Source organism: Mus musculus, chromosome 19 (genome assembly GCF_000001635.26).
Source record: "Mus musculus strain C57BL/6J chromosome 19, GRCm38.p6 C57BL/6J".
Classification (NCBI taxonomy): Eukaryota; Metazoa; Chordata; class Mammalia; order Rodentia; family Muridae; genus Mus; species Mus musculus.
The window spans coordinates 45,937,153-45,962,740 of record NC_000085.6 but is presented as its reverse complement, the minus strand read 5'-3'; the positions used below and the strand labels follow the sequence as shown (position 1 = coordinate 45,962,740).

Here is a 25,588-nt window from a genome sequence, read left to right as displayed (position 1 = left end):
AAAAGAGGATCATGCTGGGGGTGCCCTGGTCAGGCAACTAGTGTTTAGGAGAAAGGGATTCTGGCAGGGCTAAGATCCTGGCTTCTGGGCTGGATCTACTGCCCTGAGCATGTTGTTTCCCTAAATTAAAATAGAAAAATTAAATTGTAACTATCTGTAAGTTCTTCCCCCCCCCCCCCGTCTCTCCACCCTTCTTCCCTCCTTCCCTCCCTCCATTTTTCTCTTCCTTTTCCCCTTCTCTCCCTCTCTCATTCTTTTTTTTCCTTTCCCTTTCCTCCTTTTCGTAAAGGACTTTCCTGGGTCGGGGAGATAACCTTGTTGGTAAAGCATGCATAAAATGATGGATGTTCTGGGGAGGGGGATGGAACTCGGGAAAGGGGATACCATTTGAAATGTAAATAAATAAAATACACACACATACACACACACACACACACACACACACACACACACACACACACACGGCAGATGTGATTGCAGTCCACAGCACTCTGAGAAAAGGCTGGAGCATGTGTGTGTAATCCCAGTTTGGAGAGAAGGAGACAAGGAGATCCTTGGAACTTGCTGGCCAGCCAGCCTTCCCGGTTGGCAAGCCTCAAGTCCCAGGTTCCAGTGAGAAACCCAGGGACAGGTCTCTCTCTGTCACTCACACATACACACATACACACACACACACACACACACACACACACACACACACACCCCTCTCAAAATGAAGAGCTTCCTCTGACTAACTATGGAACACAGTAAAGGAACTTTCAGTGTGTCATGTGGTCTGCTAAGGGTTTTATGTGTCTTAACTAAGCTCAGAGCACCAGGGGAGAGGAGACTGAAGATTGAATTAGGTAATTTATGTGGCGTGTCATAATTAGTAAGGGGAATTAGAGTATCAACCTTCCTTGTTCCTCAACTGCTACTCAATCGCATGCTGGTCTTGCTCCTTCCTGAATTCTCACCGTCACCTTACGGTGTTCTTTTGGGAAGGTGAGTGGTTAGTACTTGCAGAAGTCCTGTCAGGACAACGTGCTGTGGCTGGAGAGCGTGCATGCCTCTAATTCCCACCCTCACCAGGGAGATGGGAGGCCAGAGCCAACAGGCGTCTCTGAGAGCCAAAGGCCAGCCTGCACAGTATAGCGAGAGTCAGGGAATCTAAGGCTACATAGTGAGGCCTTGTCTTGGAAAGAAAAAAAGCTTTGCTTTTTCTACTGTTGCTGTCAACATGGTGAGATCTGTAGGTCAGCCAACTGCTGATTTTTCTTTTCCAAGGACCCACCTGCATTGGATCTTGCATGACAGTCTGTAGTGTCATATAAAACACCATAAACATTTGGGTTGTTAAGAAAGCAAAACCTTCATCTGTTCCCAGTTTACTGTGAAAGATGTGCTTTGAAACTTGATTAAATGAGATCTATGTAGGTGATTAGTTTTTCAGTTTTGGTTTTAGGTTTCTTAATAATAAATTTTCTTGGTAGCTGTAAAAGTTGCCAGTCTGAACATTTTGATTACTCGCCCTCCTTGGGCTGGAATTGGTGCTTGGTCCTTAAGAGAACTTTCTTCCTATCCCGTGGGTGGGGGATGTTTTTAAGGGAAGCAGGTCATTGGCTCTCATCTCACTTTAAGAAGTCCTCATATCGTTAATGAGTTTGAATATGTGCCCAGCTGAGACTGCGTCTGGGAAAACTCAAGTCAATCTCCAGTGCTGTAAGTGATGGGACAGCCATTAGACCCCAGTGTCCTGGCCAGATTGTTGCCTGGGTAATAACATCCTTCCTTCAGTGCCCCCTGCCGTGTGATGTGGGGCTCAGAGCTCCATAAACTGCTCTCTGGCTGTTAAGCAGCTGCCACTTCCCACCCCTGAGGTGGCTTTGTTTTCCGGGTGGGTGAATCAGTCCTTGCACGTAGCTCTGAAATGGTTAGGGAGCCTTTGGGGGGAGAGTGTAAGTTAGCAACTTACAAGTACTTGTCTTAAGGGAAAGAAGATGTAATTTCCCCCAGAGGACAGCTATCCCTGAGGACTCAGTAGGGCAGGACAGATTGAGTTTTCAGGATATTCACTTTTTAGAAGCAAGAAGGAAGGAAGAATAGGAGAGGTAGACGAACATAAGCATGAGCTAGCCCAGAGGGAAGTGCAGGAACATAAGCATGAGCTAGCCCAGAGGGAAGTGCAGGTAGGCTGGCGTTTGTGTGCACCAATGCCTGGGTGAGCTCAGAGAGCCTCCGGTGGTGGGGGCTGTCTGTCAGGAGGCAGGATGCTTTGGGAGCATCACCGTGGAAAGAGGGCTGACAGAAGCATTTGTGTTATTACTTTCTTAATTAGCCAGCAGTCTCTCTTAACTTGGTCACACTTACCTTCGTTCCTTTCTCTTAATAGTCTGTGAATCCTTACATTGTGAAGCTGTCTATTGTGGACGACGAGGCTACACTGAATGTGAGTATCTAGAGTCTACATGCTTTGCTGTTGTCTTACTTGCATGCAGAGGCCTTATTTCCAGTGGAGACTGAGAAGAGAGAAGGTGGGTTAGTGGTGCTGGTAATGGAATCTGGTAGGAAAAGTGCAGGTTAAGGCATGTGAGATAGTGTGACCTATCTCAAATGAAAAGAAAAAGGGGATATAACTTACTAGTTTTGGGTTCAATTTCCAGTGCTACACAAACAAATGCAAAATGAATCCCAGGAAGCAAGTGCTTTATTACGAGTTTTTGTTTTCTGAGACAATCCCACTGTTTATCTGTAGCTGGCCTCAAATTCCTGGTCCCTGCTTCAGTGGGGACTACCAGTGTGTGCCATGCACAACCTGTGTGCTGCCTGAAAAGACCAAAAGAAGGTGCCAGATTCCCAGAACTAATAACAGATGGTAGTGAGCCATCATGTGGTGCTGGGAACTAAATCTGGGTCTTTTGCAAGAGCAGCATGGGCTGTTTACAGCCAAGCCATCTCTCCAGCCCTGAAGTTCCTTCTTAAAGAACTAGCTCGATACAATTTGTAGCCTGACTTTAGGAGGCTGAGACATGAAGGATGATATGTGTGTGTGTGTATGTATGTATATATGTATATGTATATGTGTGTGTGTGTGTGTGTGTGTGTGTACGTACAGATATGTATGCTATATGTGTCCTTAAAATTTTGCAAAATAACATCTGCTTTCTAGATATAGGGAGGAAAAAGCTACCAGATATTTGGCTTTACTTCCTTTTATTTCTTTTAAATTCCCTGATTTAAAAAGTCTCTGTATGACTTGCCCTCGTGGCCTTCATAGAGCTTTATGCGATGCTCTACGGATTCTGGAGGAAAGGGAAAGGGACTGCTCACTCTACAAATACTTCTTCCATGCTGCTTTCCTTTACTGCTTGTTTTCTTTACATTTTTAAAATTATGATGGCTTTGGTGCCACATACCTTTAAGCACTTGAAAGGCAGAGGCAGGCAGATTTCTTTGAGTTCATGGCCAGCCTGGTCTACATAGTGAGTTCTAGGATAGCCAAGGCTAGTTTTATAGTGAGACCCTGTCTCAAAAAATAATTTTTACTTTTTTTTAGAGTGTGAGTGTTTGTGTGCATATATGTATGTATGTATGTATTTATGTGTGTATGTGACATATGTCTTATATATATGTCACACACATGACAAGTATGTGTGCATAGAGACACACACACACACACACACACACACACACGCACGCACACACACGTCAAAGGATAACTTGCAGGAGTAAGTTTTCTTCTTTCATTCTATGGGTCTTGGGGATTGAAGTCAGGCCTTCAGACTTCAAAGCAATCTCCTTTCCCCACTAAGCCATCTTACCAGCTCCCTATCCTGTTTTCTTACGTCCTGAGAATGGCTTTCCTAGATTTAGCGTAATTTAATTGGGGACTCACTATCGCCTTTGCTGTGGCTGTGTGATCTGTGAGGTCTCTGTGTTTGAGTCTTCTCATTTACTTGCCTTTTCAGAAGTGAAAACGCTGCTGGTGAACCTCAGTGACCTACACTGGCGTGTTTCGTCTCGTTACTCAATTTTAAGTGGCTTATGGGAACATGAAGCAAAATAATTAGATAAACAATCTTTCTAAAGAGGATGTTCCCTAACCCCCCTTGGTTTAGGAGTTTTGTTGCTTTGACAAAACAAGCAAACAAAATCCTACTAAGAATTTCTGTCCTTCATGTCAGATCTCAGTCAGAACATCCTGGGTACACACTGTAGGGCCTTAATGTTTTCCCTGGCTGAGCTATAGCAATGCAACCAACACCTCAAGGCTCTTTGCTTATTTCAGAATGTTGTATTTTTTTCTTCCAGGGAATGGGGCTTGTGATCACTCAGGCTTTATCTGAGTACAACAGGTAAGTGCTTTTCCATGTTCAGTTGAACAGGGTGAGTCGGGAAGAGGTTTGTTAGAATTCTTAGGTAAAAATTCCTAACCTATCCTAAAGGAATAAAGATATAGCTGCATGCAGACGCATTTGCTTCAGCTTCATATGTCCAAAGGGCTTTTTGCTAACACCAGGGAAAGGCACCCATCAAGTTAGTCTCCACCTTTAGTTTAGCAGTTAGTCACGTTCTTTTCTCGCCTTTGGTATTTTGTTATAGAACATTTCACTAGTCTTTTCTTTTCTTTCTTTTTTTTTGTTTTGTTTTGTTTTTTGTTTTTCGAGACAGGGTTTCTCTGTATAGCCCTGGCTGTCCCGGAACTCACTCTGTAGACCAGGCCAGCCTCGAGCTCAGAAATCCACTTGCCTCTGCCTCCCGAGTGCTGGGATTAAAGGCGTGCACCACCATGCCCAGCTTTTCCACTAGTCTTATAGATAGTAAGCATGCTTTATCCTTTTGCCCAGTGTGTCATGTAAACGCCATTATCACTTTAAAATTCTTTGTTTTTGGTTTTCTGAGACAGGGTTTTGCTGTGTAGCCCTGGCTATCCTGGAACTCACTCTGTAAATCAGGCTGGCCTTGAACCCAGAGATCCTCCTGCCTTTACCTTGTAAATTCAGGGATTAAAGGCATGTGCCTCCACTGCCCAGCTAAAATTATTATTCTTTTAATGGTTTATTTATTTATATTTTATGTGCATTGGTGTTTTATCTGCATGCATGTTTGTGTGATGGTGTCCTATCTGCTGGAGTTACCAATGGTTGTGAGTTGCCGTATGGGTGCTGGACGTTGAACTCAGGTCCTCACGGAGAGCAGCCAGTGCTCTTAACTGATGAGCTATCTCTCTAGCCCCCCTGACTAAAAATTTAAAAGAATAAAAAGAGAAGGTGCATTGAGTTGAGTCTTATTTGACAGATGTGCAAATTTTTCCTTATTCCCTTCTTCTCTCCTCTGAGAGTTGGACCCAGGCCCTTATGCAAGTGAAGGACAACCTCTATTACTGCACTTCACTCGTGAACCAAATGTTTCTTTTTCATTAGTGACTCAGCTTCCCAGAATCTGTGTTTAGTCTCAGGGTCTCATAAATTGATGCTTGATTTTCATCCCATAGATAAGAAAGGATCTGGGGTTCCATGGAGGAAACCAGAAATACTCAAGTCCCACTAAGGCCTGCAGGATCGTTCTTGCTTCTCTGCATATTCCTCACATACTTTTGGGTTTTAAAACTTCAAGTATGCCCCATCTCCTCAGATGTCTTAGCCATTCAACTTTCTTCCTTCTTCAAACACAAACAAGGTTTTCACTGTCACAGCCTGAAAGAATTTTCACTGCCATACTTTTCAAGGAATCATCTGTTTGGGCAATAACTGGATCAGCCGTATGCTAGAGAGTTTCACACTTGTGCAGCTTGCTTTCTAAGTCTCTCCCAAAGTAGCCAGGCTTTTTGGTACACAGTACCTCAAGAGCAGATGGGTTCCTCTCACTTGCGGGGGAACTGCCGTGGCTAGAGCGTCATCGTGCTTCAGATTTCTGGAGTCAGACGTTCTAAGAGTACTCTGCCCTGATTCCCTAGAATGTCAGGGTCGAATAGATATGTGATAAAAAAAAATTCTCAAGTTTAATTTAGTTTCTTTTTAGGCAGTATAAAGACAAGGAAGAAGAACATCAGAGTGGGTTTTTTTCTGCTTTAACAAATATGGTAAGTTCTGCTTGTATTTTTCCCTCCTGTCGAGAAGTCCAGGAAGACCAGGGGTGGGCATCTTGGGACTCAGGAGTTCAGCTGTGTTTGAGGTAATGGTGTAAGGAGGAGAGAACAGATGAGGTTTTATTTGGAACTGCATTTCCTTACTTAAGAGCGTTGGTTGCTCTTCCTCAGCACTCATATGGCAGCTCACAACTATCTGTAACACCAGCAGATCTGACACCATTGTACAAACATATATGCAGACAAAACACCAATGCACATAAAATATGAATAAATAAATCATTAAAAGAAGAATAATTTTAGTTACAGATTGAGATTCTGAGGGACTTGGAACTCATGACAGTCCTGCCCTAGACTTTCAAACGCTGAGGTTACAGTTGTGGGCTGCCATACCCTCTCCAGAACCACAGCGTTTCTAGTAAGTTCCAAAACCAGGGTAAATCGGGTAAAGGGCAGCTTTGGTTTTTCTAGGACCGATTTTTTTTCTCTCTCCCTGATTAATTAGTAAAGAAAAAGTACAACTGGACTTAGTGGCTGCTTAATCCCATCATTGGGAAGACTGAGGCAGAAAAGTAGAAGAATAGCTTGGGTTTCATAAAGAAATCTGGTTTCAAAAAGAAAGAAGCAGGCATGGTGTACAGCTTTAATTCCAACACTTGGGAAGCAGAGCCGGGAGGATCTCTGTGAGGTCCAGGATAGCCAGGGCTACAGGATGAGACCCAGTTTCAAAACAACGACAACAACAACAACCCAAAACAAATAAACCGAAGGAAGGAAGGAAGGAAGGAAGGAAGGAAGGAAGAAGGAAAGAAAGAAACGGTACACATTAATATAGACTTTGGCTGAGGCAGGCAGATGTCTATGAATGTGAGGCCATCCTGGTGAATATATTGAGCTTTAGGCCATCAAAGCTAAGTAGAGAGACTCTTTTTCTCAAACAAAAATAAAAAACCAAAACCCAAAGCCCACCCCCAGTAAAAGAATTGTCTTGGGGCTAGAGAGATGGCTCAGCGGTTAAGAGCACTGACTGCTCTTCCAGAGGTCCTGAGTTCAAATCCCAGCAACCACATGGTGGCTCACAACCATCGGTAATGAGATCTGATGCCCTCTTCTGGTGTGTCTGAAGACAGTGACAGTGTACTTAGATATGATAATAAATCTTAAAAAAAAAAAAAAGAATTGTCTTGCTGTCTGGGCTGCCTAATGAGATGAGGCTTACCTAATCTACATGTTCAAGACCACCTTGAGCACATGGTCAAGACTGACTCTGCTGCCAGGCGTGGTGGCACACGCCTTTAACCCCAGCACTTGGGAGGCAGAGGCAGGAGGATTTCTGAGTTCGTGGCCAGCCTGGTCTACAGAGTGAGTTCCAGGATGGCCAGAACTACACAGAGAAACCCTGTCTGGAAAAACAAACAAACAAACAAACAAAAAAACCCAAAAAACAAAAAGAATCGACTCTGCTTGGAGAATAAGTTGGCTCCATTGACTGGACCACAGGAGTGTGTGGCTATGAGTCCTCCCTAGTGCTGCTCCCTGGTAGCTGAATGAGGAGACACATCACTACCATGCTCTGTTTATATGGTGCTGAGGACTGAACCTGAGCTTTGGGAATGCTAGGCAGGCACTGAACCATCAACACTGTATCAGCCAATGAGATTGATCTTTGAGACAGAAATCTAGAATGGGACAAATACATGTAATGCCAGCATTTGAGAGGCAGAGGACATCCTGAGTCCCTGTCTCAAAAGTACAAAAGAGAGAGCTGCAGAGATGGCTCAGCATTTAGAGCACTGGCTGCTCATGGAGAGGACCCAGGTCCAGTTTCCCAGCACCACATGTCAGTTCCCAGCTGTCGGTTAACTGTCCATTACTCTATTTCCAGTGGCTCTCACACATGTGGCACACACACATACACACGGGTAAAATAACCCCCACACACAAAATACAATAAAACAAATATATTTTTAAATTTTTGTGACAGGGTTTTCAAATTACTGTATCCCTGGCTGTAGACCAGGTTGCCCTTGAACTCACAGAGATCTGCCTGCCTCTGTTTCCTGAGTGCTGGGATTAAAGGTGTATGCCAGCCACTACTACCTGGCAATAAAATCAATCTTTAAAAAGGTTAAAAAAAAATTAAAATATAAAAAGGAGAAAACAAGAGGGGGAGATAAGTATACCTAGTGGGTCCTAAAATGTAGGCAAATTTGGAACCCATTTTGGGGGGCATTAGTATACAAGTGCCCTAGAGTTTAGACAGTTTCTTGAGTTTACTGCACAAAACAACTGTTCCTCCCCCCAGGCAGTTTTTCTCCTGGTACCTATGCATCCTTACCCATTTTTTTTTTTTTTAAAGAGCCTGATTTCAAAAGAATCTTATAAATGCTTTAACTCTAAGACATAAATCACTGAGGGGGTCTCATAGGCTATAGAAATGTGAATTTTATATTAATACTTGATTATGTGAATTAGATATAATTATGTTGTTCTCAGACATTTTCAATTACATTTTCAATTTTTTAGGCCTAGTCTCCTGAAATCCAGGCTGGCCTTGAGCTTGTTATATAGCTGAGAGTGACCTTGAACTCCGGATCCTTCCCCTCCTTAGTGTTTAGTTTAGTTTTTACCGCACCTGACTTCTGAAATCATGTGTATTAGAGGCAGCTTGTGTCAGTTATTTATTTGCTTTCCCTGACTGTGTGTAAGTTAAAATTCTGTGATCTGAAAGGAAAACAGCTTTTCATAGTTGGTATCAGCCTACTTACTCTGAAGTTTAAATAATTATTTTCTTTAATTTTCATTTGAGACAAGTTTCAAGCTGGCTCCCACTCCATATATAGTCCAGACTGAGCTTGAGTTTCAGATTACAGTTGTAGGTTTCAGGACAAGCTTGAAATTCTCTGTGAGTTAGTTTCTGACTGCACTAAACAGCTTCTAGGAAACATACAGCAATGAGAGTGTTTAGGCTGACAGCTACCTTGACACTGTTACAGATTTGAAAGGCTAGATGACTTAGTAGGAATCTCATTTTTACACTTATTACTTGTAAGTCTTTTACAGTTTTCAAGGTCTGACTGATGGTCCAGAGTTCCTTGTTCTCTGTTAGCAGAGGCATGGTTTTTCATGGGTTTAGTCCTTAGGGGCTGAGCCCCTCGCCTGTCCTCCTGGATAAAACCTGCTGTTCCTCTTTTCTTCCACAGGTGGGCAGCATGTTCATAGCAGACGCCCATGAGAAACTCTCAGTACAGTAAGTCCGTGGGCTTCAATGTGGGTTCTCTTGCTGAATATGAGAGCAGAAAATATAACCTTTTAGCAACATTTTGTGAATTAAAAGCTTTTTATGATTTGAGAAGTGTTTCTTGAATTTTAAGCAACTATGGGTTCTTAAAGATCTTTGCTTTAGAGGCTAGGTCTGGTAGAATGCTTGCTTAGCATGCATGAAGCCCTCAGCTTGATCATCCACATTAAATAAACTGAGTGTGATTGGCATATACCTGATATCCCAGTACTCCTGAGGTGGAGGTGGGAGGAGCAGAAGTTTACAAACATCCTCTGCTATGTAGTGAGCCTGAGGCCAGTCTGGGCAGCATGAGACAGTATCGTAAAAAAAGGTCTTGAGACATGATTTTTTATGTGTAACCCTGGCTGCTCTGGAACTCTCGGTATGAATCTTCCTGGCTTCAAACTTGTAGCAATCCTCCTGCTTCTGCCTCGTGAGTGTTCAGGTCACCATTACCAGCTTTGTCTCTGGAATGAAGTGACTGAGGGCTGGGTATCCATCTCTTACAGGTTTAGTTGGGAAGGGGTGGGAAGAACTGGTCCTAGGGTTTCAGGTTCTCAACCTATGTTCATTTGCATAAACCTAAAGGGTGAATGGAGGGCTTGGCAATGAGGAGCTCTTGATGGTTAGAATGTGTCCCATGTCATCTGCTCGTTAGGAAGGAACCTGACTTGTTCTCTTTTTCTTTAGAACCAATGAAGCCATTCTTCTGGCACTCTATGAAGCTGTCCATTTAAATCGAAACTTCATCACAGTTTTAGCTCAGGTTGGTGACCCCAATCCTGGTTGGGGTGGTGGCCTGCACCCTTAATACTAACATTTGAGAGAGAGAAGCAAGTGGATCTCTGAGCTTCAGGACAGACAGGGTTACAAAGTGAGACACCCCCCACCCATCCCTTTCTCCTTCAAATTTAATTTTATTTATTTATCTATCTTTAGTTTTTGTGATGTTGTGGGATCAAATCCAGGGCCTTGTACATATTAGGCAAACGCTTTCTCTGAGCTGTATCCTCAGCCCTCCCCTTGAATTTCACACAGGTTCATTCCATTAAAAAGCCTGTCTGGCCTTGTCTGTCTAAACTCTGCTTTGTGTTAATCAGTGGTAGTAACAGAGTTGCTTCAGTTGCCTTTGCTTTGTGCTATCCTCAAGTGAATGTGTTCAACTGGTGCATGCAAAGTTAGTGGCTGGACTAATCTGCTGATTCTGTTACCCTTTGAAAGAGTTGAGATTGCTGCATTTTATCTATCAGGGTCTGCTGAGGTTATTTGCTCTATGTAGTTTTTGGAGTTTTCTGTCATTATGTCTCTTTTCTAAGTCTTTATGGAATTAGAACTGGGGATAATATAGGCCAAGTCACTTATGCATTATCTTACCAGTTTCCAGAGAACAAAAGTCAAAAAGCCTTCTAGCCAGATGTGTTAGCTGTTAACAGACAAAATAGTGTATACACATTGAAACTAAGAAGACATAAGATACTTGTTCATCTGCCTAAGGGGTATCCTCAGAAGTTGGCACAGGAAGGGACTAAATCAAGCCAGGACTGTAGCCCATGGAAGCCATCTTAAAAGACAGAAGTGTTTTTATCTTAATGACACACTGTTTAAAATATGTAAGTTTCTTTCTTCATATCCACTCCCCCCCCCCCCTTTTTTTTTTTTTTTGGTAAGACTGGATTTCGTGGTGTATGCCTGACTGTCTGTTCTTGAGCTAAGAGATCCATCTGTTTCTGCCTCCTGAACTCTGGGATTAAAAGCATATGCCACCATGCCTGGTGTGTATATTTCTTTTAAAGTAATCTACTAGTAGAATTTTAACCAAAAAGTAAAGCTATGCTTTGAAAACAATGTGCTGTTTGGGGTATGTTTTGGACCCTTACAGTTTTATAAGATAATGTCAGAAAGTTTATCTACTATTCTTGCCAAGTTTCTCGTCTGTCAGATTCCATAAATGGCTTTAGAAGACGTGAGAAAGATGAGGGACTGGCAGAGCTATTGGAAAGTGAAAGGGCTGCTTATAAGCTTTCTTCTTTCAGTTGAGGTGGCCAGGAAAACCAAGGACACAGTGGCCATCTGTGTTGTCTACACTAGATGACTTTCTTTGCCTCTGCCTTGACACTTTACACATTCCTGCTTAACTTTTGTGAGTTGGTTCTCTTCTATCATATGGGTCATGTCATTCAGGTCATTAGCTTGGTAACCAGTACCTTTCCCCTTCAGCCACCTTGCTGGCTCACATGCTCTTGGGTTTTTGTTTTGTGTTGTTGTTGTTGCTCGTGGAACAGCAAGGCTGGACTCAGAACAGCACTTTTATGGTTCCTACCGTTCCCTTGGTCTGTTATGTCTGTCTGTCAATCCTGTGGTCGTGAAAGTAGTCCATACTTCTGAATAATTTTTTTTTTAATTTATATGGCTCAACAGAAAAATCTATAATGGAACCCAAGTTTCATAATGAAAACTAACTCACAGTGTGTCTTGTTAGCTCAGCAGGCACTAATAGTAAGGTATTCAGGAGGACTACATATAGGTCTGCAGGGAGCTGCCAGTCTCATTTTGATTGTGGAAAACCATCTTTGGTAGAGGAGACTTCCCGAGAAGTAGACTTCATGTTTTCTTACCCACCTGTGTCCTCTTTCAGAGCCATCCAGAAATGGGGTTGGTGACAGCCCCTGCCAGCCCTACTCCTACAACCCCAGCCACACCCCTTGGGACTACACCGCCCTCCTCTGACGGTGAGGCCACCACTTTTATTATTGTGTTCTTGATTAATATGATTTTAGATCTTTCTCTCTCTTTTTAGTTCGTTTGTTTTCAAGACAGAGTTTCTCTGTATAGCCCTGGCTGTTCTGGAACTCACTCTATAGACCAGACTGGCTTCAAAATCAGAGATCTGCCTGCCTCTGCTTTCTGGGCGCTGGGATTAAAGGCGTACGCCACCACTGCCTGGCTGATTCTAGATCGCTCAGGGTTAAGCACAGCTGTGTTGAGCAAAGAATACATTTATTAATTCTTTTAATTGTTCTTTTAATTTGTGTAAGTGGGTAATTAGTGTTGGTGTACATCTGTAATCCCAGCTACTTGAAGGCTGAAGTAGAAGGATTATAAATTCAAGGTCTGCTTGGTCTACTTGGTCAACTTTAAATTTAAGAAGGGATGGGGGTATAATGTAGTGATAGAGCTTGCTCATCATGCATGAGCCCTAGGTTTAATCCCCAAGAGGGAGGAGAAAAAGCTGGGAAAGAGAAAGAAAAGGAAAAAGGAAAGGAAGAATTTGTTTGAGCTGGGCTGTGTCATATGCCCAGTACTCCCGGCATGTGGGGTCTGGGATGGAAGGATCGCTTCAGCACAGGGATTTCAGACCAGCCCAGGCAGCAAAGAACACTGTCTCCAACCGAAGAGCATCATACCTGGCCTGGACCAAGCTCCCCCCACCCCCCATCTGTAGCAGAGGGCTGCCTTGACTGGCCTCGGTGGGGGAGGATACACCCAATCCTACAGAGACTTGATGCACCAGGGTTGGGGGATACTCAGAGGGGCCCCACCTTCTCAGAGGTATAGGGATGGGTGAGGGACTCTGAGGGGAAGATGGGGGGCCAGTATTTGGGATGTAAACTAACTAACTAATAATTAATTAAAAAGGAGAAACACTTGTCACCAATGTGTCTCCCCTCAAAAAAAAAAAAAAAAAAAGAGGGGGGGGGGAGTATGTGATGATATGCCTTAGGCTCTGAAGTTCCAGAGGAAAATTTGGAAAGATAGTTGAATGGAGTCTTTCTTCTGTCTGTAAGAAACATGTCGGCTTGCAGAGATGGCTTAGTGGCTAAGAGCACTTCTGTTACAGAGAAGCTGAGTTCAGTTCCCATCACCCATATCAGGCAGCTCTCAACTGGTGTGTACCAGAGGATGTAACACTCCAGCCCTGAAGACTCGGGTGCGTGCACTACTGCCACCTGACCAAAACTAAATCTTAAAGGAAAAAAAAAAAAAGAAAGCTATTTAAAAAGGAGCTATTTAAAGCTATGTGTGGTAGTGCATGCCTGCAGCTGCAGCCGGAGGCACTAGAGGCAGGAGGCACTAGAGGCAGGAGGCACTAGAGGCAGGAGGCACTAGAGGCAGGAGGCACTAGAGGCAGGAGGATCCGTTCAAGGCCAGCCGTAGCTGCATGAAACATCTCAAAACATGAGTAGCCAGGGTTGTGGCAGTGACACACCTTTAATCCTAGCTCTTGGGAGGCAGAGGCAGGTAGAAATCTGTGTGTTTGAGGCCAGCCTGGTCTATATACTGTGTGCCAGGACAGCCAGGTGTTTATAGAGAGTTCTTGTCTTAAATATCCCAAACAATCAAACACAACCCAAGAAACAGTATAAGCTTGGTTTGTCCTCGTTGGGTAGTCTTAGAATTCTGAAAGAGCTGAAAGTGACTACCCCACTGGTTAACACCTGTCCTGCAAGCTCTCTTGGGTTGCTCGAGACGCTCAGGGGAGAGACATTACTTGATTATATATATGGTGGCAGCTGTAGCTCAATGGCAGAGTGCTTGGTTGCCAGCACCTTATAAAAGTCAGCATGGTGGCACATGGTGATGGATGTGGAGGCAGGAGGATCATCTTCAGCTATATAGTGAGTTTGAGACCAACCTGGGCTTTATGATACCCTGTCTGAAACGATTAAAAATATATACATTACTACTTGATGTTATTCTTCAAATGTTGAGCTCATTTTGTGTAATAGTATAACAAATATCCAACTTTGGCATAGGCAGGATGGTTCAGTGAGGAAAGTGCTTGCTCTACAAGCCTGAGAACCCGAACTAGATCCCTAGCTATCGACATAAAGGTAGAAAGAGAGACATGCCCTCACCTTCATATGCATGTTAGAACACACGAGCTCAGCAACAACACTAGTAATGTTTTATTTGTGAAGATTTATTTTTATTTTATGTATGAGTACACTGTCGCTGTCTTCAGACGCACCAGAGAGGGCATCAGATCCCATTACAGATGGTCGTGAGCCACCATGTGGTTGCTGGGAATTGAACTCAGGACCTCTGGAAGAGCAGTCAGTCTTCTTAACCGCTGAGCCATCTCTGCAGCCCTGGCCCCTACATTTTTATGTGGTATTCGTACATTTGCATTCTAAGGCAGTACACACAGCAGAGACGTACAGCACGGAGGTGTCATTGATATCCAGATCTATGACAGCAAATTGGATCTGTTTAGAATTGAAAGCCAAATTCCAAAATATCTTAATGAGAAGAAGCGTAGTGAGGATTGCCTACCCATCTGTTTATTCAGGTCACTGCATAAGCCAATGGAAACACAGTACTTCTTCTTTAAGGATGAAGCTTGCCTAGTTACCATGGATATCCAAAGCCATATATGTGTGGTTGTGAGTGTGAGTGTGTGTATCTATATCTATATCTATCTCAGTTTCATGTGATGTTGGGGTTTGGATGCTTCAGAGCACTGCCTTTCAAACTGTTGATTGTGAACACTTCACCCACACACTTGATTATGCAATGGCAGGATTTGTGCTTACCTACAACCACTGAGCCTTTAGTGTTCTAGTGGGAAGATCAGCCCACTTTCAGATGACTGTCTCCCTCGACAAAAGCTACTGGGAAGAATTATGAAGCCAGCGATTGAGGAATGAAGCTTGCATAGGAAGGAGATTTTAATTTGTGAGGGATTTGATTCTGTCTTTATTTTATTTTTCCTTTTTTAATTCTTCCCTAACTTACTTTCTGTAGGGGTCCTAAAGTATTATAGCCTTGTTTTCAATTTTTGTCTTTTAATTATAGTGCTGCTCAGTAGCCCAGTTATATTTAAAGGTATGTCACTGGCACTATTATTTTTAAAAGCCAGCAGTTAGCTGTAACATTTGTTCGCAGCTCAGACTTGACATTTGACAACTCCGCCTTGGCATGAGAGGACTTTCTGGTAAACTAAAAATACATATAGTTCTATATTTCTACTATATTATGTAAGAGAGTTTTCTAGTTATCACTGTGTGTGAGTAGGGTAAAACTTCCACTTACTAGTTAGATAACAAAGGAATGATCATGGGTTCTGAGTTCAAAATGGCTGTGGTTTGAGATGATAGCCTGTGCTATTGAGCTCTAACATGAATTAAAACCTTTTGGGTTGGTTTGTGTTTGAGACAGGGTCTCACTCCATAGCTCAGTCTGGCTAGGAAATATTTTAATATTTCAATACAAAAGTAAATTTATCTCGTATTTGTTCTTTGCAGCCAAATTATGGGTAAGAGCCAAGGATTAGACATGCTAATTTCTTTTCATAGGGTTTTTTTTTCTGTGTATTGTGGAGCCATAATGTACAGTGCTTCCCATTGTTAATAAATGTCCTCTGCATTGCATTGTAATAACTCCAGAGGGATCCATAATGGCTATGAATATATATTATGACTAATACCCCAAACCTAGCAATGTGTTTATAGTTTAAAATATAGCAGAAAGCTATAGGTTTTCAAACATCCCTGTGCCATCTTGAGGCTCTTTTTGTATATGTATTCTGTTTTAGACATTTAAAACACTTAACAAGCTGACTAATTCTAACGTAAAGTCTTTGAATCTTGGGAGCGCTAAGTTAAAACTGTTGTGGTTGGGTCAGTTCTGGTCTAACTTCCCATTGTTCTCTAAGGCTGTGACTCAGAGAGGGTGGGAGGGTAAGCAAAAGGATCTTTTTTTGCAAACAGAGGCTGCACATGTAAAATTCCAGTTCCAGGGGGCTGGTCGGCGGTGTCCACCTGCTTCCTGTCCGATACTGCGTCCTAGGTCCCTCCCGAGGGGTCGATCTCAAGGGGCAGAGTTTGGACTTAGTTCTTGCCCAGCCCGAGCTCCTTTCCCCTTGGCTACTTCAGACTTGTTCTCAAGACTTCTCTTTATTTGAAGTGAGAGAGCCATCAAAGTCAAGCTCATTTATGCCAGGGTAACTTTTTCCTTTAGTTAGAATTGACAGACTCTCTAAGAGGACCTTGAATTGTTGATTACTTGGGGCCAGAATGGACTCAACATCCTTTTCTAGGGCATTAGGAGAACAACTCTCTATACTGGGCGAAGAAGAAAATTGGCAGGCTTTGGGGGAGTGTGGGGTAGAGGGCCTCCAGAGACCTAGTAAGAGTAGCTGAAAGTCTTATGGAAAGCACTGGGTCCTCCTTCTGTGTGGGGAAAGCTTCTTTAGTCATTTTCTGGCCTGCTGGCAAATTGGCTATGTGGGTAGAAGTGTGAGGTGGAATATGTTATGGGCTAAGTGCTTTATTTGTTCTATTCCAGTTATAAGTTCTGTGGAACTCTCACTGGATGCAGATGTACAGACCAGTAATCTACTGATAACCTTCTTAAAGTATAGCTCAATTGTCATGCAGGACACGAAAGGTAAGACATTCCTTGGGAAGTGTGGCAGGTGGCTCATATCAAAGAGCAGTGGCCATATTGGGGCTTTGACATAGGAATCTTTGGGACCTCCTGTGCGGGTGATGGACCAGGTTTCTGGAAAACAGTGATTTCTCACTTCTGGGCGATAAGTAGGTGCTGTTGGGAAAACCTGGAGTTGGAGGAGAGTGCTTAAAAATAGAAAAGGAAAAAAGCTGATCCCCACAGAAATTACTAAGTCCTCTTAGCGAGGTGGGGTGAGTGGATGCTGGCCCTCCTGTGTGAGAAGCTGGGTGGGTGGGATTAACAGGCACGAGGAGTTCCCTTCTGAGCCAAGCTCTAAGAGCCTCACCTGCATCCCACTGCCGTGTTTGGTTTGCCTCTAAATTCCTTTTTGTACTTTACTCTTGTTTTGGCTGTGCTTCTTTAAAGGAAATCACAAACAACTCTACTTCACATTTAAGGACTTTGGCGTGCATCTTTAAAAATTGAAAATATTTTTCTTGATATCTAAGATGTCATTATATCTAAAAAAAAAATCAACAATGGCTCTCTAATAGCATATGCAATTCAGCCCATATTTAAGTTTCTTCAGTTACCCCTCAAGTCTTTCTCTTTCTTTTTCTTTTTACAAAATCGACAGTTTCATACATTTATATAATGAATTTGAGTAGCTTCCTAGTTAGATTTAAATTTTTTTTGTTTGTATTTGAATTTTGAGTCAGGGACTCACTCTATAGCCCTGTGTGGCCTGGCACTCATTATGTAGACAGGTCTGGCCTTGAACTCATAAAATCTACCTGCTTCTGCCTCAGTTTTCTGGAATTAAAGCATGCAGAAGCATGTCTGGCCTTGATCTTTGATCTTTCTCCTCCCACTGAAGGCCTCTTCTCAACAAGTCCCCATGTTGTTTTCTTCTTTTAAACATATGTTTATTTATGGATAGGAGTGTTTTGTCTCCATGTGTGCATACCAGAAGAGGGCATCAGATCCCATGGGACTACAGTTATAGATGGCTATAAGCCACCATAAGGGTGCCAGAAACTGAAATGAGGCCCTCTGGAAGAGTAGCCGGAGCTTTCAGTTGCTGAGTTGTCCCTGCATACCTCACGCACCCCATCCCCATGTACTTCATGTCTTCCTTTTGTCTACTTGATTTTATGTGTGAATTTTTTTGCTTGATTTTATCTGTGTGTGTGTGTGTTTGTGTGTGCTCACGCCCCTTAGATCATGTTTGTGCACCAAGCACATGTTGTGCTGTTGTGCAGGAGCCTGTGGGGGTCAGAAGAGGGTGTTGGAGCTCCTGGAACTGGGGGTACAGACAGTTGCAAGCTGACTGGTAGGTGCTGGGAATGGAACCCAGGTGATCTGTAGTGCCTCCCCTGCCCCCAGTGTAATTTCAAGTGTCTTGCTCAAGTGTGGAGGGGAAGTTATTTTCTAGAGCAAGAGCAAATCCCAACAGCTGTTAGTTGTCAGCAGTTCTGGCGGGAAGGGTGGGGCCTCATGGGGCCTTCCATATCCATGATGACATGTTAATGTCCAGTCTTGTGTAGGTCTTGTGCTATAACCACAACTATAGTGAGCTCCTGAATGTAATTGTATGTCACATGCAGAAGATACCCCTTTTTCACAGGTCTCCTTATCTTCTGGATCTTACATTTATTTTTTCTGTTCCTTCTTCTCTGAGGTTTCCTGAGCCTTGGAGTGGGTGATAGAGCTGTAGTGTTTAGAGTACTATACCATTGCTTATTTTTGATGCTTTTGTCAGTTACAGGTTTCTGCATTACCATGGTGTCATCATTAGGTTTCTATTGCTGTAAAGAGACAGTGTGACCATGGCAATGTTCACTCTGTTCTTATAAAGAACAACATTTAATTGGGGCTGGCTCAAAGTTCAGAGATTTTGTCCATATATCATTGTGGCAGGAGTCATGACAGCATGTAGGCAGACATAGTGCTGGAATAGGATCTAATCTGGATCTGCAGGCAGCAGGGAGGGAGGATGGGTTTTGACCATCTGAAACCTCAACGCCCACTCCTAGTGACACACTTTGTCCAACAAGACCACGCCTACTTCAGCAAGGCCACACCTACTCTGATAAGGCCACACCTCCTATTAGTGCTATGCCTTGTGGGCCTATGGGGCCCATTTTCATTCAGGCCACCATACCACCGGCTGTTGAGATTAGAAGCTTCTCTGACAAAGGCTAGATTTAACATGAGCCTGTGGGTGCTGAAGCACGAGTGGGTTTTTCCCTCCTCTCCCCTCCCCTCCCCCCCTTCTCTCCTCTCCCTTCTCCTCCTCTCTTCTCTCTCCTCTCCTTTCTCCCCCCTTTCCATCTCCCTCTCTCCCTTTCTCCCTCTCCCTATCCTTTTCTTTTCTCTTTTTTTCTTTCTGGGTCTCAAGTATTCCAGGCTGCCTCAAACTTGTTATGTTGTAGAGTCCAGCCTTGACCCCTTGTTCCTCCCATGTGTTTACAAGCGCTGGGATTACATATGTGTGCTACCATGCCCACTGTGTTATTAACTTATAGTCCATAAGTAACTTCATAGTCCTAGATTTAAAAGCCAACTTGATTATAGAACCAAAAATTATTAAAATTGATTGTTTTACTGCCTTGCTCTTTGTGAGAAGACCATGTATTACCTCTGAGGTTGTCTGAAGCTCTCTTCAGCGTGGTTTGTACTTGAGAAGGCTTTTGTTTGTCAAGTGAGCAGGTTTCTGTTATGAGGGTTTTTAAGAGTTGTAGAAATGAAGGAAAAAGCAGGCTCAGGGACTCTGGAGAGAGAAGAAAAATCTGGTAGACAGAGTTAGGAAGGTGAAGGTCAGTATGGGAAGTAGAGACCGACTAGAGCTACAAGGAGCCTGGCAATGGGCTGAGGCTAACCTGTGCTGTGTTCAGACATTGGGTTTGCTATTGGAGAGTTCTGCCTTGAAAGTGGACTTTTTCCTCTTGTATCTCATGATATTCTTTCAAGAATAAGAGTTACACAGGGGTTAACTACATGCAGATACTCTGTGTTACCACTCCTAACATAACAGTCCATTGGGAGCTGCTGACACGGTTGACTCTTTCAGACTTGGCCAAGTGAGATCTGGCAGGCAAGGATAACAAGACTCCTGTGTATCTGAGTTTCCTGAGGCTATTGCTTCTTTATGGAAACGGCTAACTTCTTCCTTTTTCTGCAAATACTGCAGCAACCACAGAAGAAAGAATTGCTTGGATATGACCCAGAAAAATGAACTTTTACTTTGCTTGATATAACGCAGTGAATTGAGGCTCTTAGAATGTATTTTTAGCTCTTAACAGTTTTATAAGCCCCTGTCCTGGTCACTTCATGGTCATAAATACAAGCCCAGATTAAAGACTATGGGTAGTCACAGTGTCTGTAGAATGCAGTATATTTTTACCAACAAGCAGTTTAAATATGGCTGAGAACAAGGTTAGGTATGATGAATAGTTAATTTCAAAATGTCTGTTTTGTGGCTTTTTCTTTTGGTCAGTCTTTCTCCTTGTCTTGGCTCAAGACCTGCTGTGCTGTGCCCTGGCTACAGGATCTTATTTTAGCTATTATGCCTTTCTTCTGTGGTGCTGGGGATGAGATGTGGGGTCTTCCCCATGAGAGCAAATACCCTACCACCAACCACAACCCAGGCTCACATCATGACCTTAGGAGAGCAGAGCTAACAGTTTCTTTGTCCCAAACAAGACATCTTTTTCTTTTGTTTGTTTTTGTTAGAGAAAGTTTCTCACCTTATAGATGACAGGTCTGGAACTCACTATATAGCCCAGGCTGGCTTTGACCTCACAGACCATCTGCCTATGCCATCCAAGTGCTGGGATTAAAGGTGTTTATTACCATGCCTGGCTCAAAGATACCTTTTTAAAAAAATGTATATATCAGTTGACATCTATAAAATGCTTTCTGTACACTCGCGCGTGCGCACACACACACACACACACACACACACACACACACACACACACACGCATGGGTGCCAGGACAGGTTGTCAGATCCCCTGGAGGTACAGTTACAGACCATGTGAGCTGTCTCACTTATATGTTGGGGACTGAACTTCATTCCTTTGAAACAAACGAACACTCTTAACCAGTGGCCCATGTTTGCAGTGCCTTGTAAAATGCTTCTAGTTGGTTTGTATGTTATGAAGTATGAGAAGATAAATAGTATAGTAATAAAATAAATGTGACCTTCCTACTTAGTTTTTTTTTAAGATTTATTAATTTTATGTATATGAGTAGTACACTGTCTTCAGACACTAGAAGAGGGCATCAGGTCCCATTACAGATGGATGTGGTTGGTCCCATGTGGTTGCTTGGAACTGAACTCAGGAGCTCTGGAAGAACAGTCAGTGCTTTTAACCCCTGAGCCATCTCTCCAGCCCCCTACTACTCAGTTCTTTTTTTTTTTTTAAGATTTATTTATTTATTATACATAAGTACACTGTAGCTGTCTTCAGACACTCCAGAAGATGGCATCAGATTTCGTTACGGACGGTTGTGAGCCACCATGTGGTTGCTGGGATTTGAACTCAGGACCTTCGGAAGAGCAGTCGGCACTCTTAACCACTGAGCCATCTCACCAGCCCCATAAAGTCTGTTTTTAAGAACTGAGTAGGGGGGCTGGATATAATATAATAAATAAATAAATAAAATTTCTTTAAAAACCAGATTTTATTATATTGTTGAATCCATCTCCTCAGTCATTCCTTTTTATACATTCTCTGGAATTATATGTTTTCATTCTGTTTTTAAGGCCTTTTTAAAATCCTTGATATTTGTGTCTTTGGTGTTGTTACCTTAAAGAGAAATCTGCTTGATCTTTAACTAGGCTTTAAGGTTGGGGAGTACGGTGGGGTCGTGGAGATCTTGCTTACCACACGTAACACCCTGGCCTCAACCCCAGCCCTGGAAGAAAAGGCAGGGGCATGATCACAGGAGTGGGTACAGGGTGACGTGCTAGGCACATGTGCTACAAGCTACCAGGATTAAAGACATCTTCTGTGGTAATGCCTTTGTCTAGGAGGAGAGCAAGACTTCAGTACCATCTTGGTTTTGATTCATGTGTGTATGTGTGTTTCAACTGTATACAGGTACGTGCCTGTGTGTGAGTTTGTGTGTGTGTGTTTGTGTATCATTCCTCAGGCACCTTCCACCCTTTTTTTTTTTAAACCTTCTTAGAACTCACCAAGTAGGTAAGGCTGCCTAGGTAGTGATCACTGGGGATCCTGTTTCTGTCTTCACAGAGCTGGGGTACAAGTGTGTATTGCATAAAAGATGTTTTACATAAAATTGGATTGAAATCCACATGCTTGCAAGGCAAGCCCTTCTCTGACTGAACTATCTCCCCAGCCCTTCCTCATGGCTTTGTGGAGTGTGAACTACAATTGCTCCTGTTGATGATGTGTGCCTCTGCTCTTTCTTGGCATGTGGTTTGGATTGTGTACAAAGAAGAGTTTGGTTTGTTTTTCTCTTCACAGATGAACACAGGCTTCACAGTGGCAAGCTCTGTCTGATTATCCTCACATGCATTGCAGAGGTAGGTCTGACTGTGAGTCTTGTGTGAGTTGATGTCTTCTAGAGAACTCTTTTCTGCCCACCCACTTCTGGGTCCTGACTGGAAGGTGTTTTTGTGTTGTCCATCTCCTTCCTCCAGAACCTGAGCTTAGGTAATAGGGCCTTTGCCTTCAGACCACTCTGCTCTCCTTATCTGTCACACTAGAGCCTCAGTTAGCGTTCGTTAGGTGAGTTAGCAGTGAACGTGGAGGTGCTGGAAATGTAGCTTTGGTCGTTCATGAAGCCCTGGCTTTGATTCTCAGTACCATCTAAAAAGTCTGGCATGTTACAGGCTGGAGGTAGAAGCAGGAAAATTAGAATTTCAAGGCTTTCCTTGCTGTAATAGTGCGTTTGTGGCAAGGCTGGAATACATGAGATTCCATTTAAAGTCAAACACAACTGGTATGGTAACTATGGTAGTTGAGAACAGGATGAGTGGTTCTGGCTGGTACTCTATCCATTACCACTTATTTATTTATTTATTTATTTAGGTTTTTTTTCAAGACAGGGTTTCTCTGTGTAGCTCTGGCTGTCCTGGAACTCACTCTGTAGACCAGGCTGGCCTCGAACTCAGAAATCCGCCTGCCTCTGCCTTCCCAAGTGCTGGGATTAAAGGTATGTGCCACCATTGCCTGGCTAACCTTTTTTAAAAAAAAGACAGTGAGGGGGTCTCTTATAGTCCAAGCTGCCCTTGAGCTCCCTATGTAATTGTAGATGACCTTGAACTTCTGATCTTTTTGTCTCTACCTCCTTGATGTTGGAATTAGAGGTACACAGCATACCACCAAACATGCTTTTATGTGGTGTTGGGATTACTTTATGTATGCTAGACAAGACTATTTCAACTGAGCTACATCCCTGTCTGTATTCTGGCCTTTAATAGTCCTAACCAAAAGATTTCAAATTGTCTAAAAACCAGTCATTTCCCTTTGGAGCTGCTCATGTTGTGTCTTGTATTTAGTGAATTAAAAAAGAGCTAAGGTATCTTGGGGATAGAGGAGTAGAAGAGAAACAGGGGAATGGTTGTATTTCGGTGATAAGACCTGAAGGAGGAAGAGGTTCGGATGAGTTACGTTTCTGTAACCAAATTCCAAATAAGTAGCAGTTTACATGTGTGAGGTACGGTTCCCCTGATGAAGGCACTTGCTACCAAGACTGATGGCCTGAGTTTGGTCCTGGGATCCACATGGTGGGAGGAGAGAACTGATTGGCTCTTGCAAGCTGGTCTGTGACCTCCACGTGTACGTGCTTGTGCTGCATGCGCACATAGCATGTCACACACATAATAGTCTAAGTTTTTAAAAAGGGACTTCAAAGAGGATTTCTTTTGACTCATTTTGAGGTGATAGAGTCTGATACCAAGGGGAAGGCATGGCTGTGGTGCATGACTGTGGCAGCCTAAGGCATCTTTTTCTCAGTGTGTCTGCAGTCAGGAAGCAGAAAGAGATGAATGCTGGTGTTTATCAATTAGATGTAGTAAGAATTTGTTTTTTTTTTAAAAAAACACAGAAACATTATAAGGATATGTTTTTATTTTAATTTCAGGTGTGGGATTTTGGGCTGTTTCAGATTGTCCACAGCAGCTGACTATGATTTGCCTCGTGCACTAGCAGGGGTGTGATATTGACAGCTGCAGATAGTTTCTGCAAGTGTGTAGTGGTTGAATTCTGGGGCTCTTCAGGAGCTGTCTAAATGCTAGGGTCCCGAGAGGCATGTGGGCTGGTGGATGCTGTAGGTTGTGGTTTGTTCAGTAGTTGTTTGCAAAGAAGAAACAAGGAGAAATTAGATATCTTGACTTCAAAGACAAAATTTGCCCAAGGACAGCCCTAGTCAGCAGGAAGTGTAAGAATAATGACACTTCTTTTCCCCTGGATCCTTTTGTCTCTCTTGTCTAGTGTTAGGGGGTTGAAAGGTTGGAAGAAAAAAGAACCCACAAAGTAGCCAAAGTCTGGCTACATTTAGGCTTTCTCCCTTTTCTCTTTTTCTTTACCTGAGTCCTTAGCCCATAGAGTAGTACAGGACACATTTAGGATGGGTCTTTAATTCCTTAATTTAATTTCTTGGACGACACCCTCACAGACATAGGTGGAGGATGTCTTAGCAAGGATTGTCAGTGAAGATAAACTGCTGCTGCCTCCCCATGAGAAGGCTCTTCTGGCTGGGCTATCTAGATTCACATTTGTTGTTCATGGTGACACCCAAGCATGATAGGACTTGAGCTAGGCTAGAGCTAAATTTATAGCTTTAGCCTCTGCTTTCAGAATTCCCTGTCCTTGTCTTTGTCAAGGTAATCCGCAGGGGGCAGTGGTCTCCCCCAGGCTCCCGGTTTGTATTTTCTGTGGGAAGATGGGCTCTTTCCCCAAGGCTAGGGGAGGCCAGAGCTGGAAGCGCTGCTTGTTATCAGTGGGCCTTGTAGAATTGCTTTTCAAAAGTCTTTCAAAGAAAATCTTTACAGGAGTTGTTTTCATAGATTGTAACAGTTCCTAGTAATTGGAGTCTGCAGGCTCTCAGGCATGTCGGCTCTCAGGTCGGGGGTGGGACAGGCCACGGGATGCTTATTTCCAGTCCACTGTGGGAAGAGGTTGGTTTTTCCATCAGTCTTTAAAAGCCAGGGAGAGATGGGGTCTTGCCTGCTCTGCACTGCCAGTCTAGCAGTTGCTTCCCGTCGTGCTGAGCTCATTCCCAGCAGAGCGCAGGCCCGCCTTATTCCAAAGCCTCCTGTGGTTCTTGCACATGCATTGTCTTGCCCCTGTGAGAGCCTCCAAGCTGTCACAAACACAGCTGACTCCTCGGGCAGATGGAGAGGAAGGGAGAATAGGAAAGCAGATTCCTCGCAGTGTTTGTCTCAGATCCCTGGCTTTTAATCTTTTTTGAATTTAATTTTTTCAGAGATCTTTGACCAGTTAAGGGCATACTAGGAAACTATACTCAGTTCATGGCATAGGCAAGGGGTTGAGAGAAAAGCTCTAGGCTTATCACTTTAGCTCTCGAATTGACCTGAGAGTAGTTCATGAAAGTCCAAGGATTTGGACTGAGGCTATGTTTCAGTTGGGCAAGCACTTGGTTCAGTATCTGCCTCTGCATGAAACCACTGTGCCTAAACTCCCAGCACTCAGGGTGGAGGTGAAGGCAGGTGGGTCAGAAGTTCAAAGCTGTTCTTAGCTTCACAGGGAGTTGGAGGGGCCAGTCTAGTCTGGAGACCTTGTTTTAGGGTTTGTGGAAGGAGAGAGGAAGGATTCGTAGGATGCATTATTACAAATGTATGCATCCATGTT

At 43.3% G+C, this 25,588-nt stretch overlaps 1 protein-coding gene across 4 annotated transcripts in view; it reads left to right on the top strand.

Moving 5' to 3' along the window:
- Armh3 (armadillo-like helical domain containing 3) overlaps nt 1-25,588 on the top strand; it is a 181,271-nt gene that overhangs the window by 35,892 nt on the left and 119,791 nt on the right. For all 4 annotated transcript variants that reach the window (XR_386511.3, XM_011247345.3, NM_198296.2 and 1 more), the window contains 8 exons: nt 2,372-2,428; nt 4,291-4,334; nt 6,001-6,061; nt 9,271-9,317; nt 10,041-10,116; nt 11,986-12,079; nt 16,638-16,739; nt 22,238-22,296. Coding sequence is in view for 3 of the 4 variants with exons in the window: in XM_011247345.3 (XP_011245647.1) it covers nt 2,372-2,428; nt 4,291-4,334; nt 6,001-6,061; nt 9,271-9,317; nt 10,041-10,116; nt 11,986-12,079; nt 16,638-16,739; nt 22,238-22,296 (540 nt within the window). In the remaining variant the exon portion in view is untranslated. The remainder of the gene's footprint in view (nt 1-2,371; nt 2,429-4,290; nt 4,335-6,000; nt 6,062-9,270; nt 9,318-10,040; nt 10,117-11,985; nt 12,080-16,637; nt 16,740-22,237; nt 22,297-25,588) is intronic.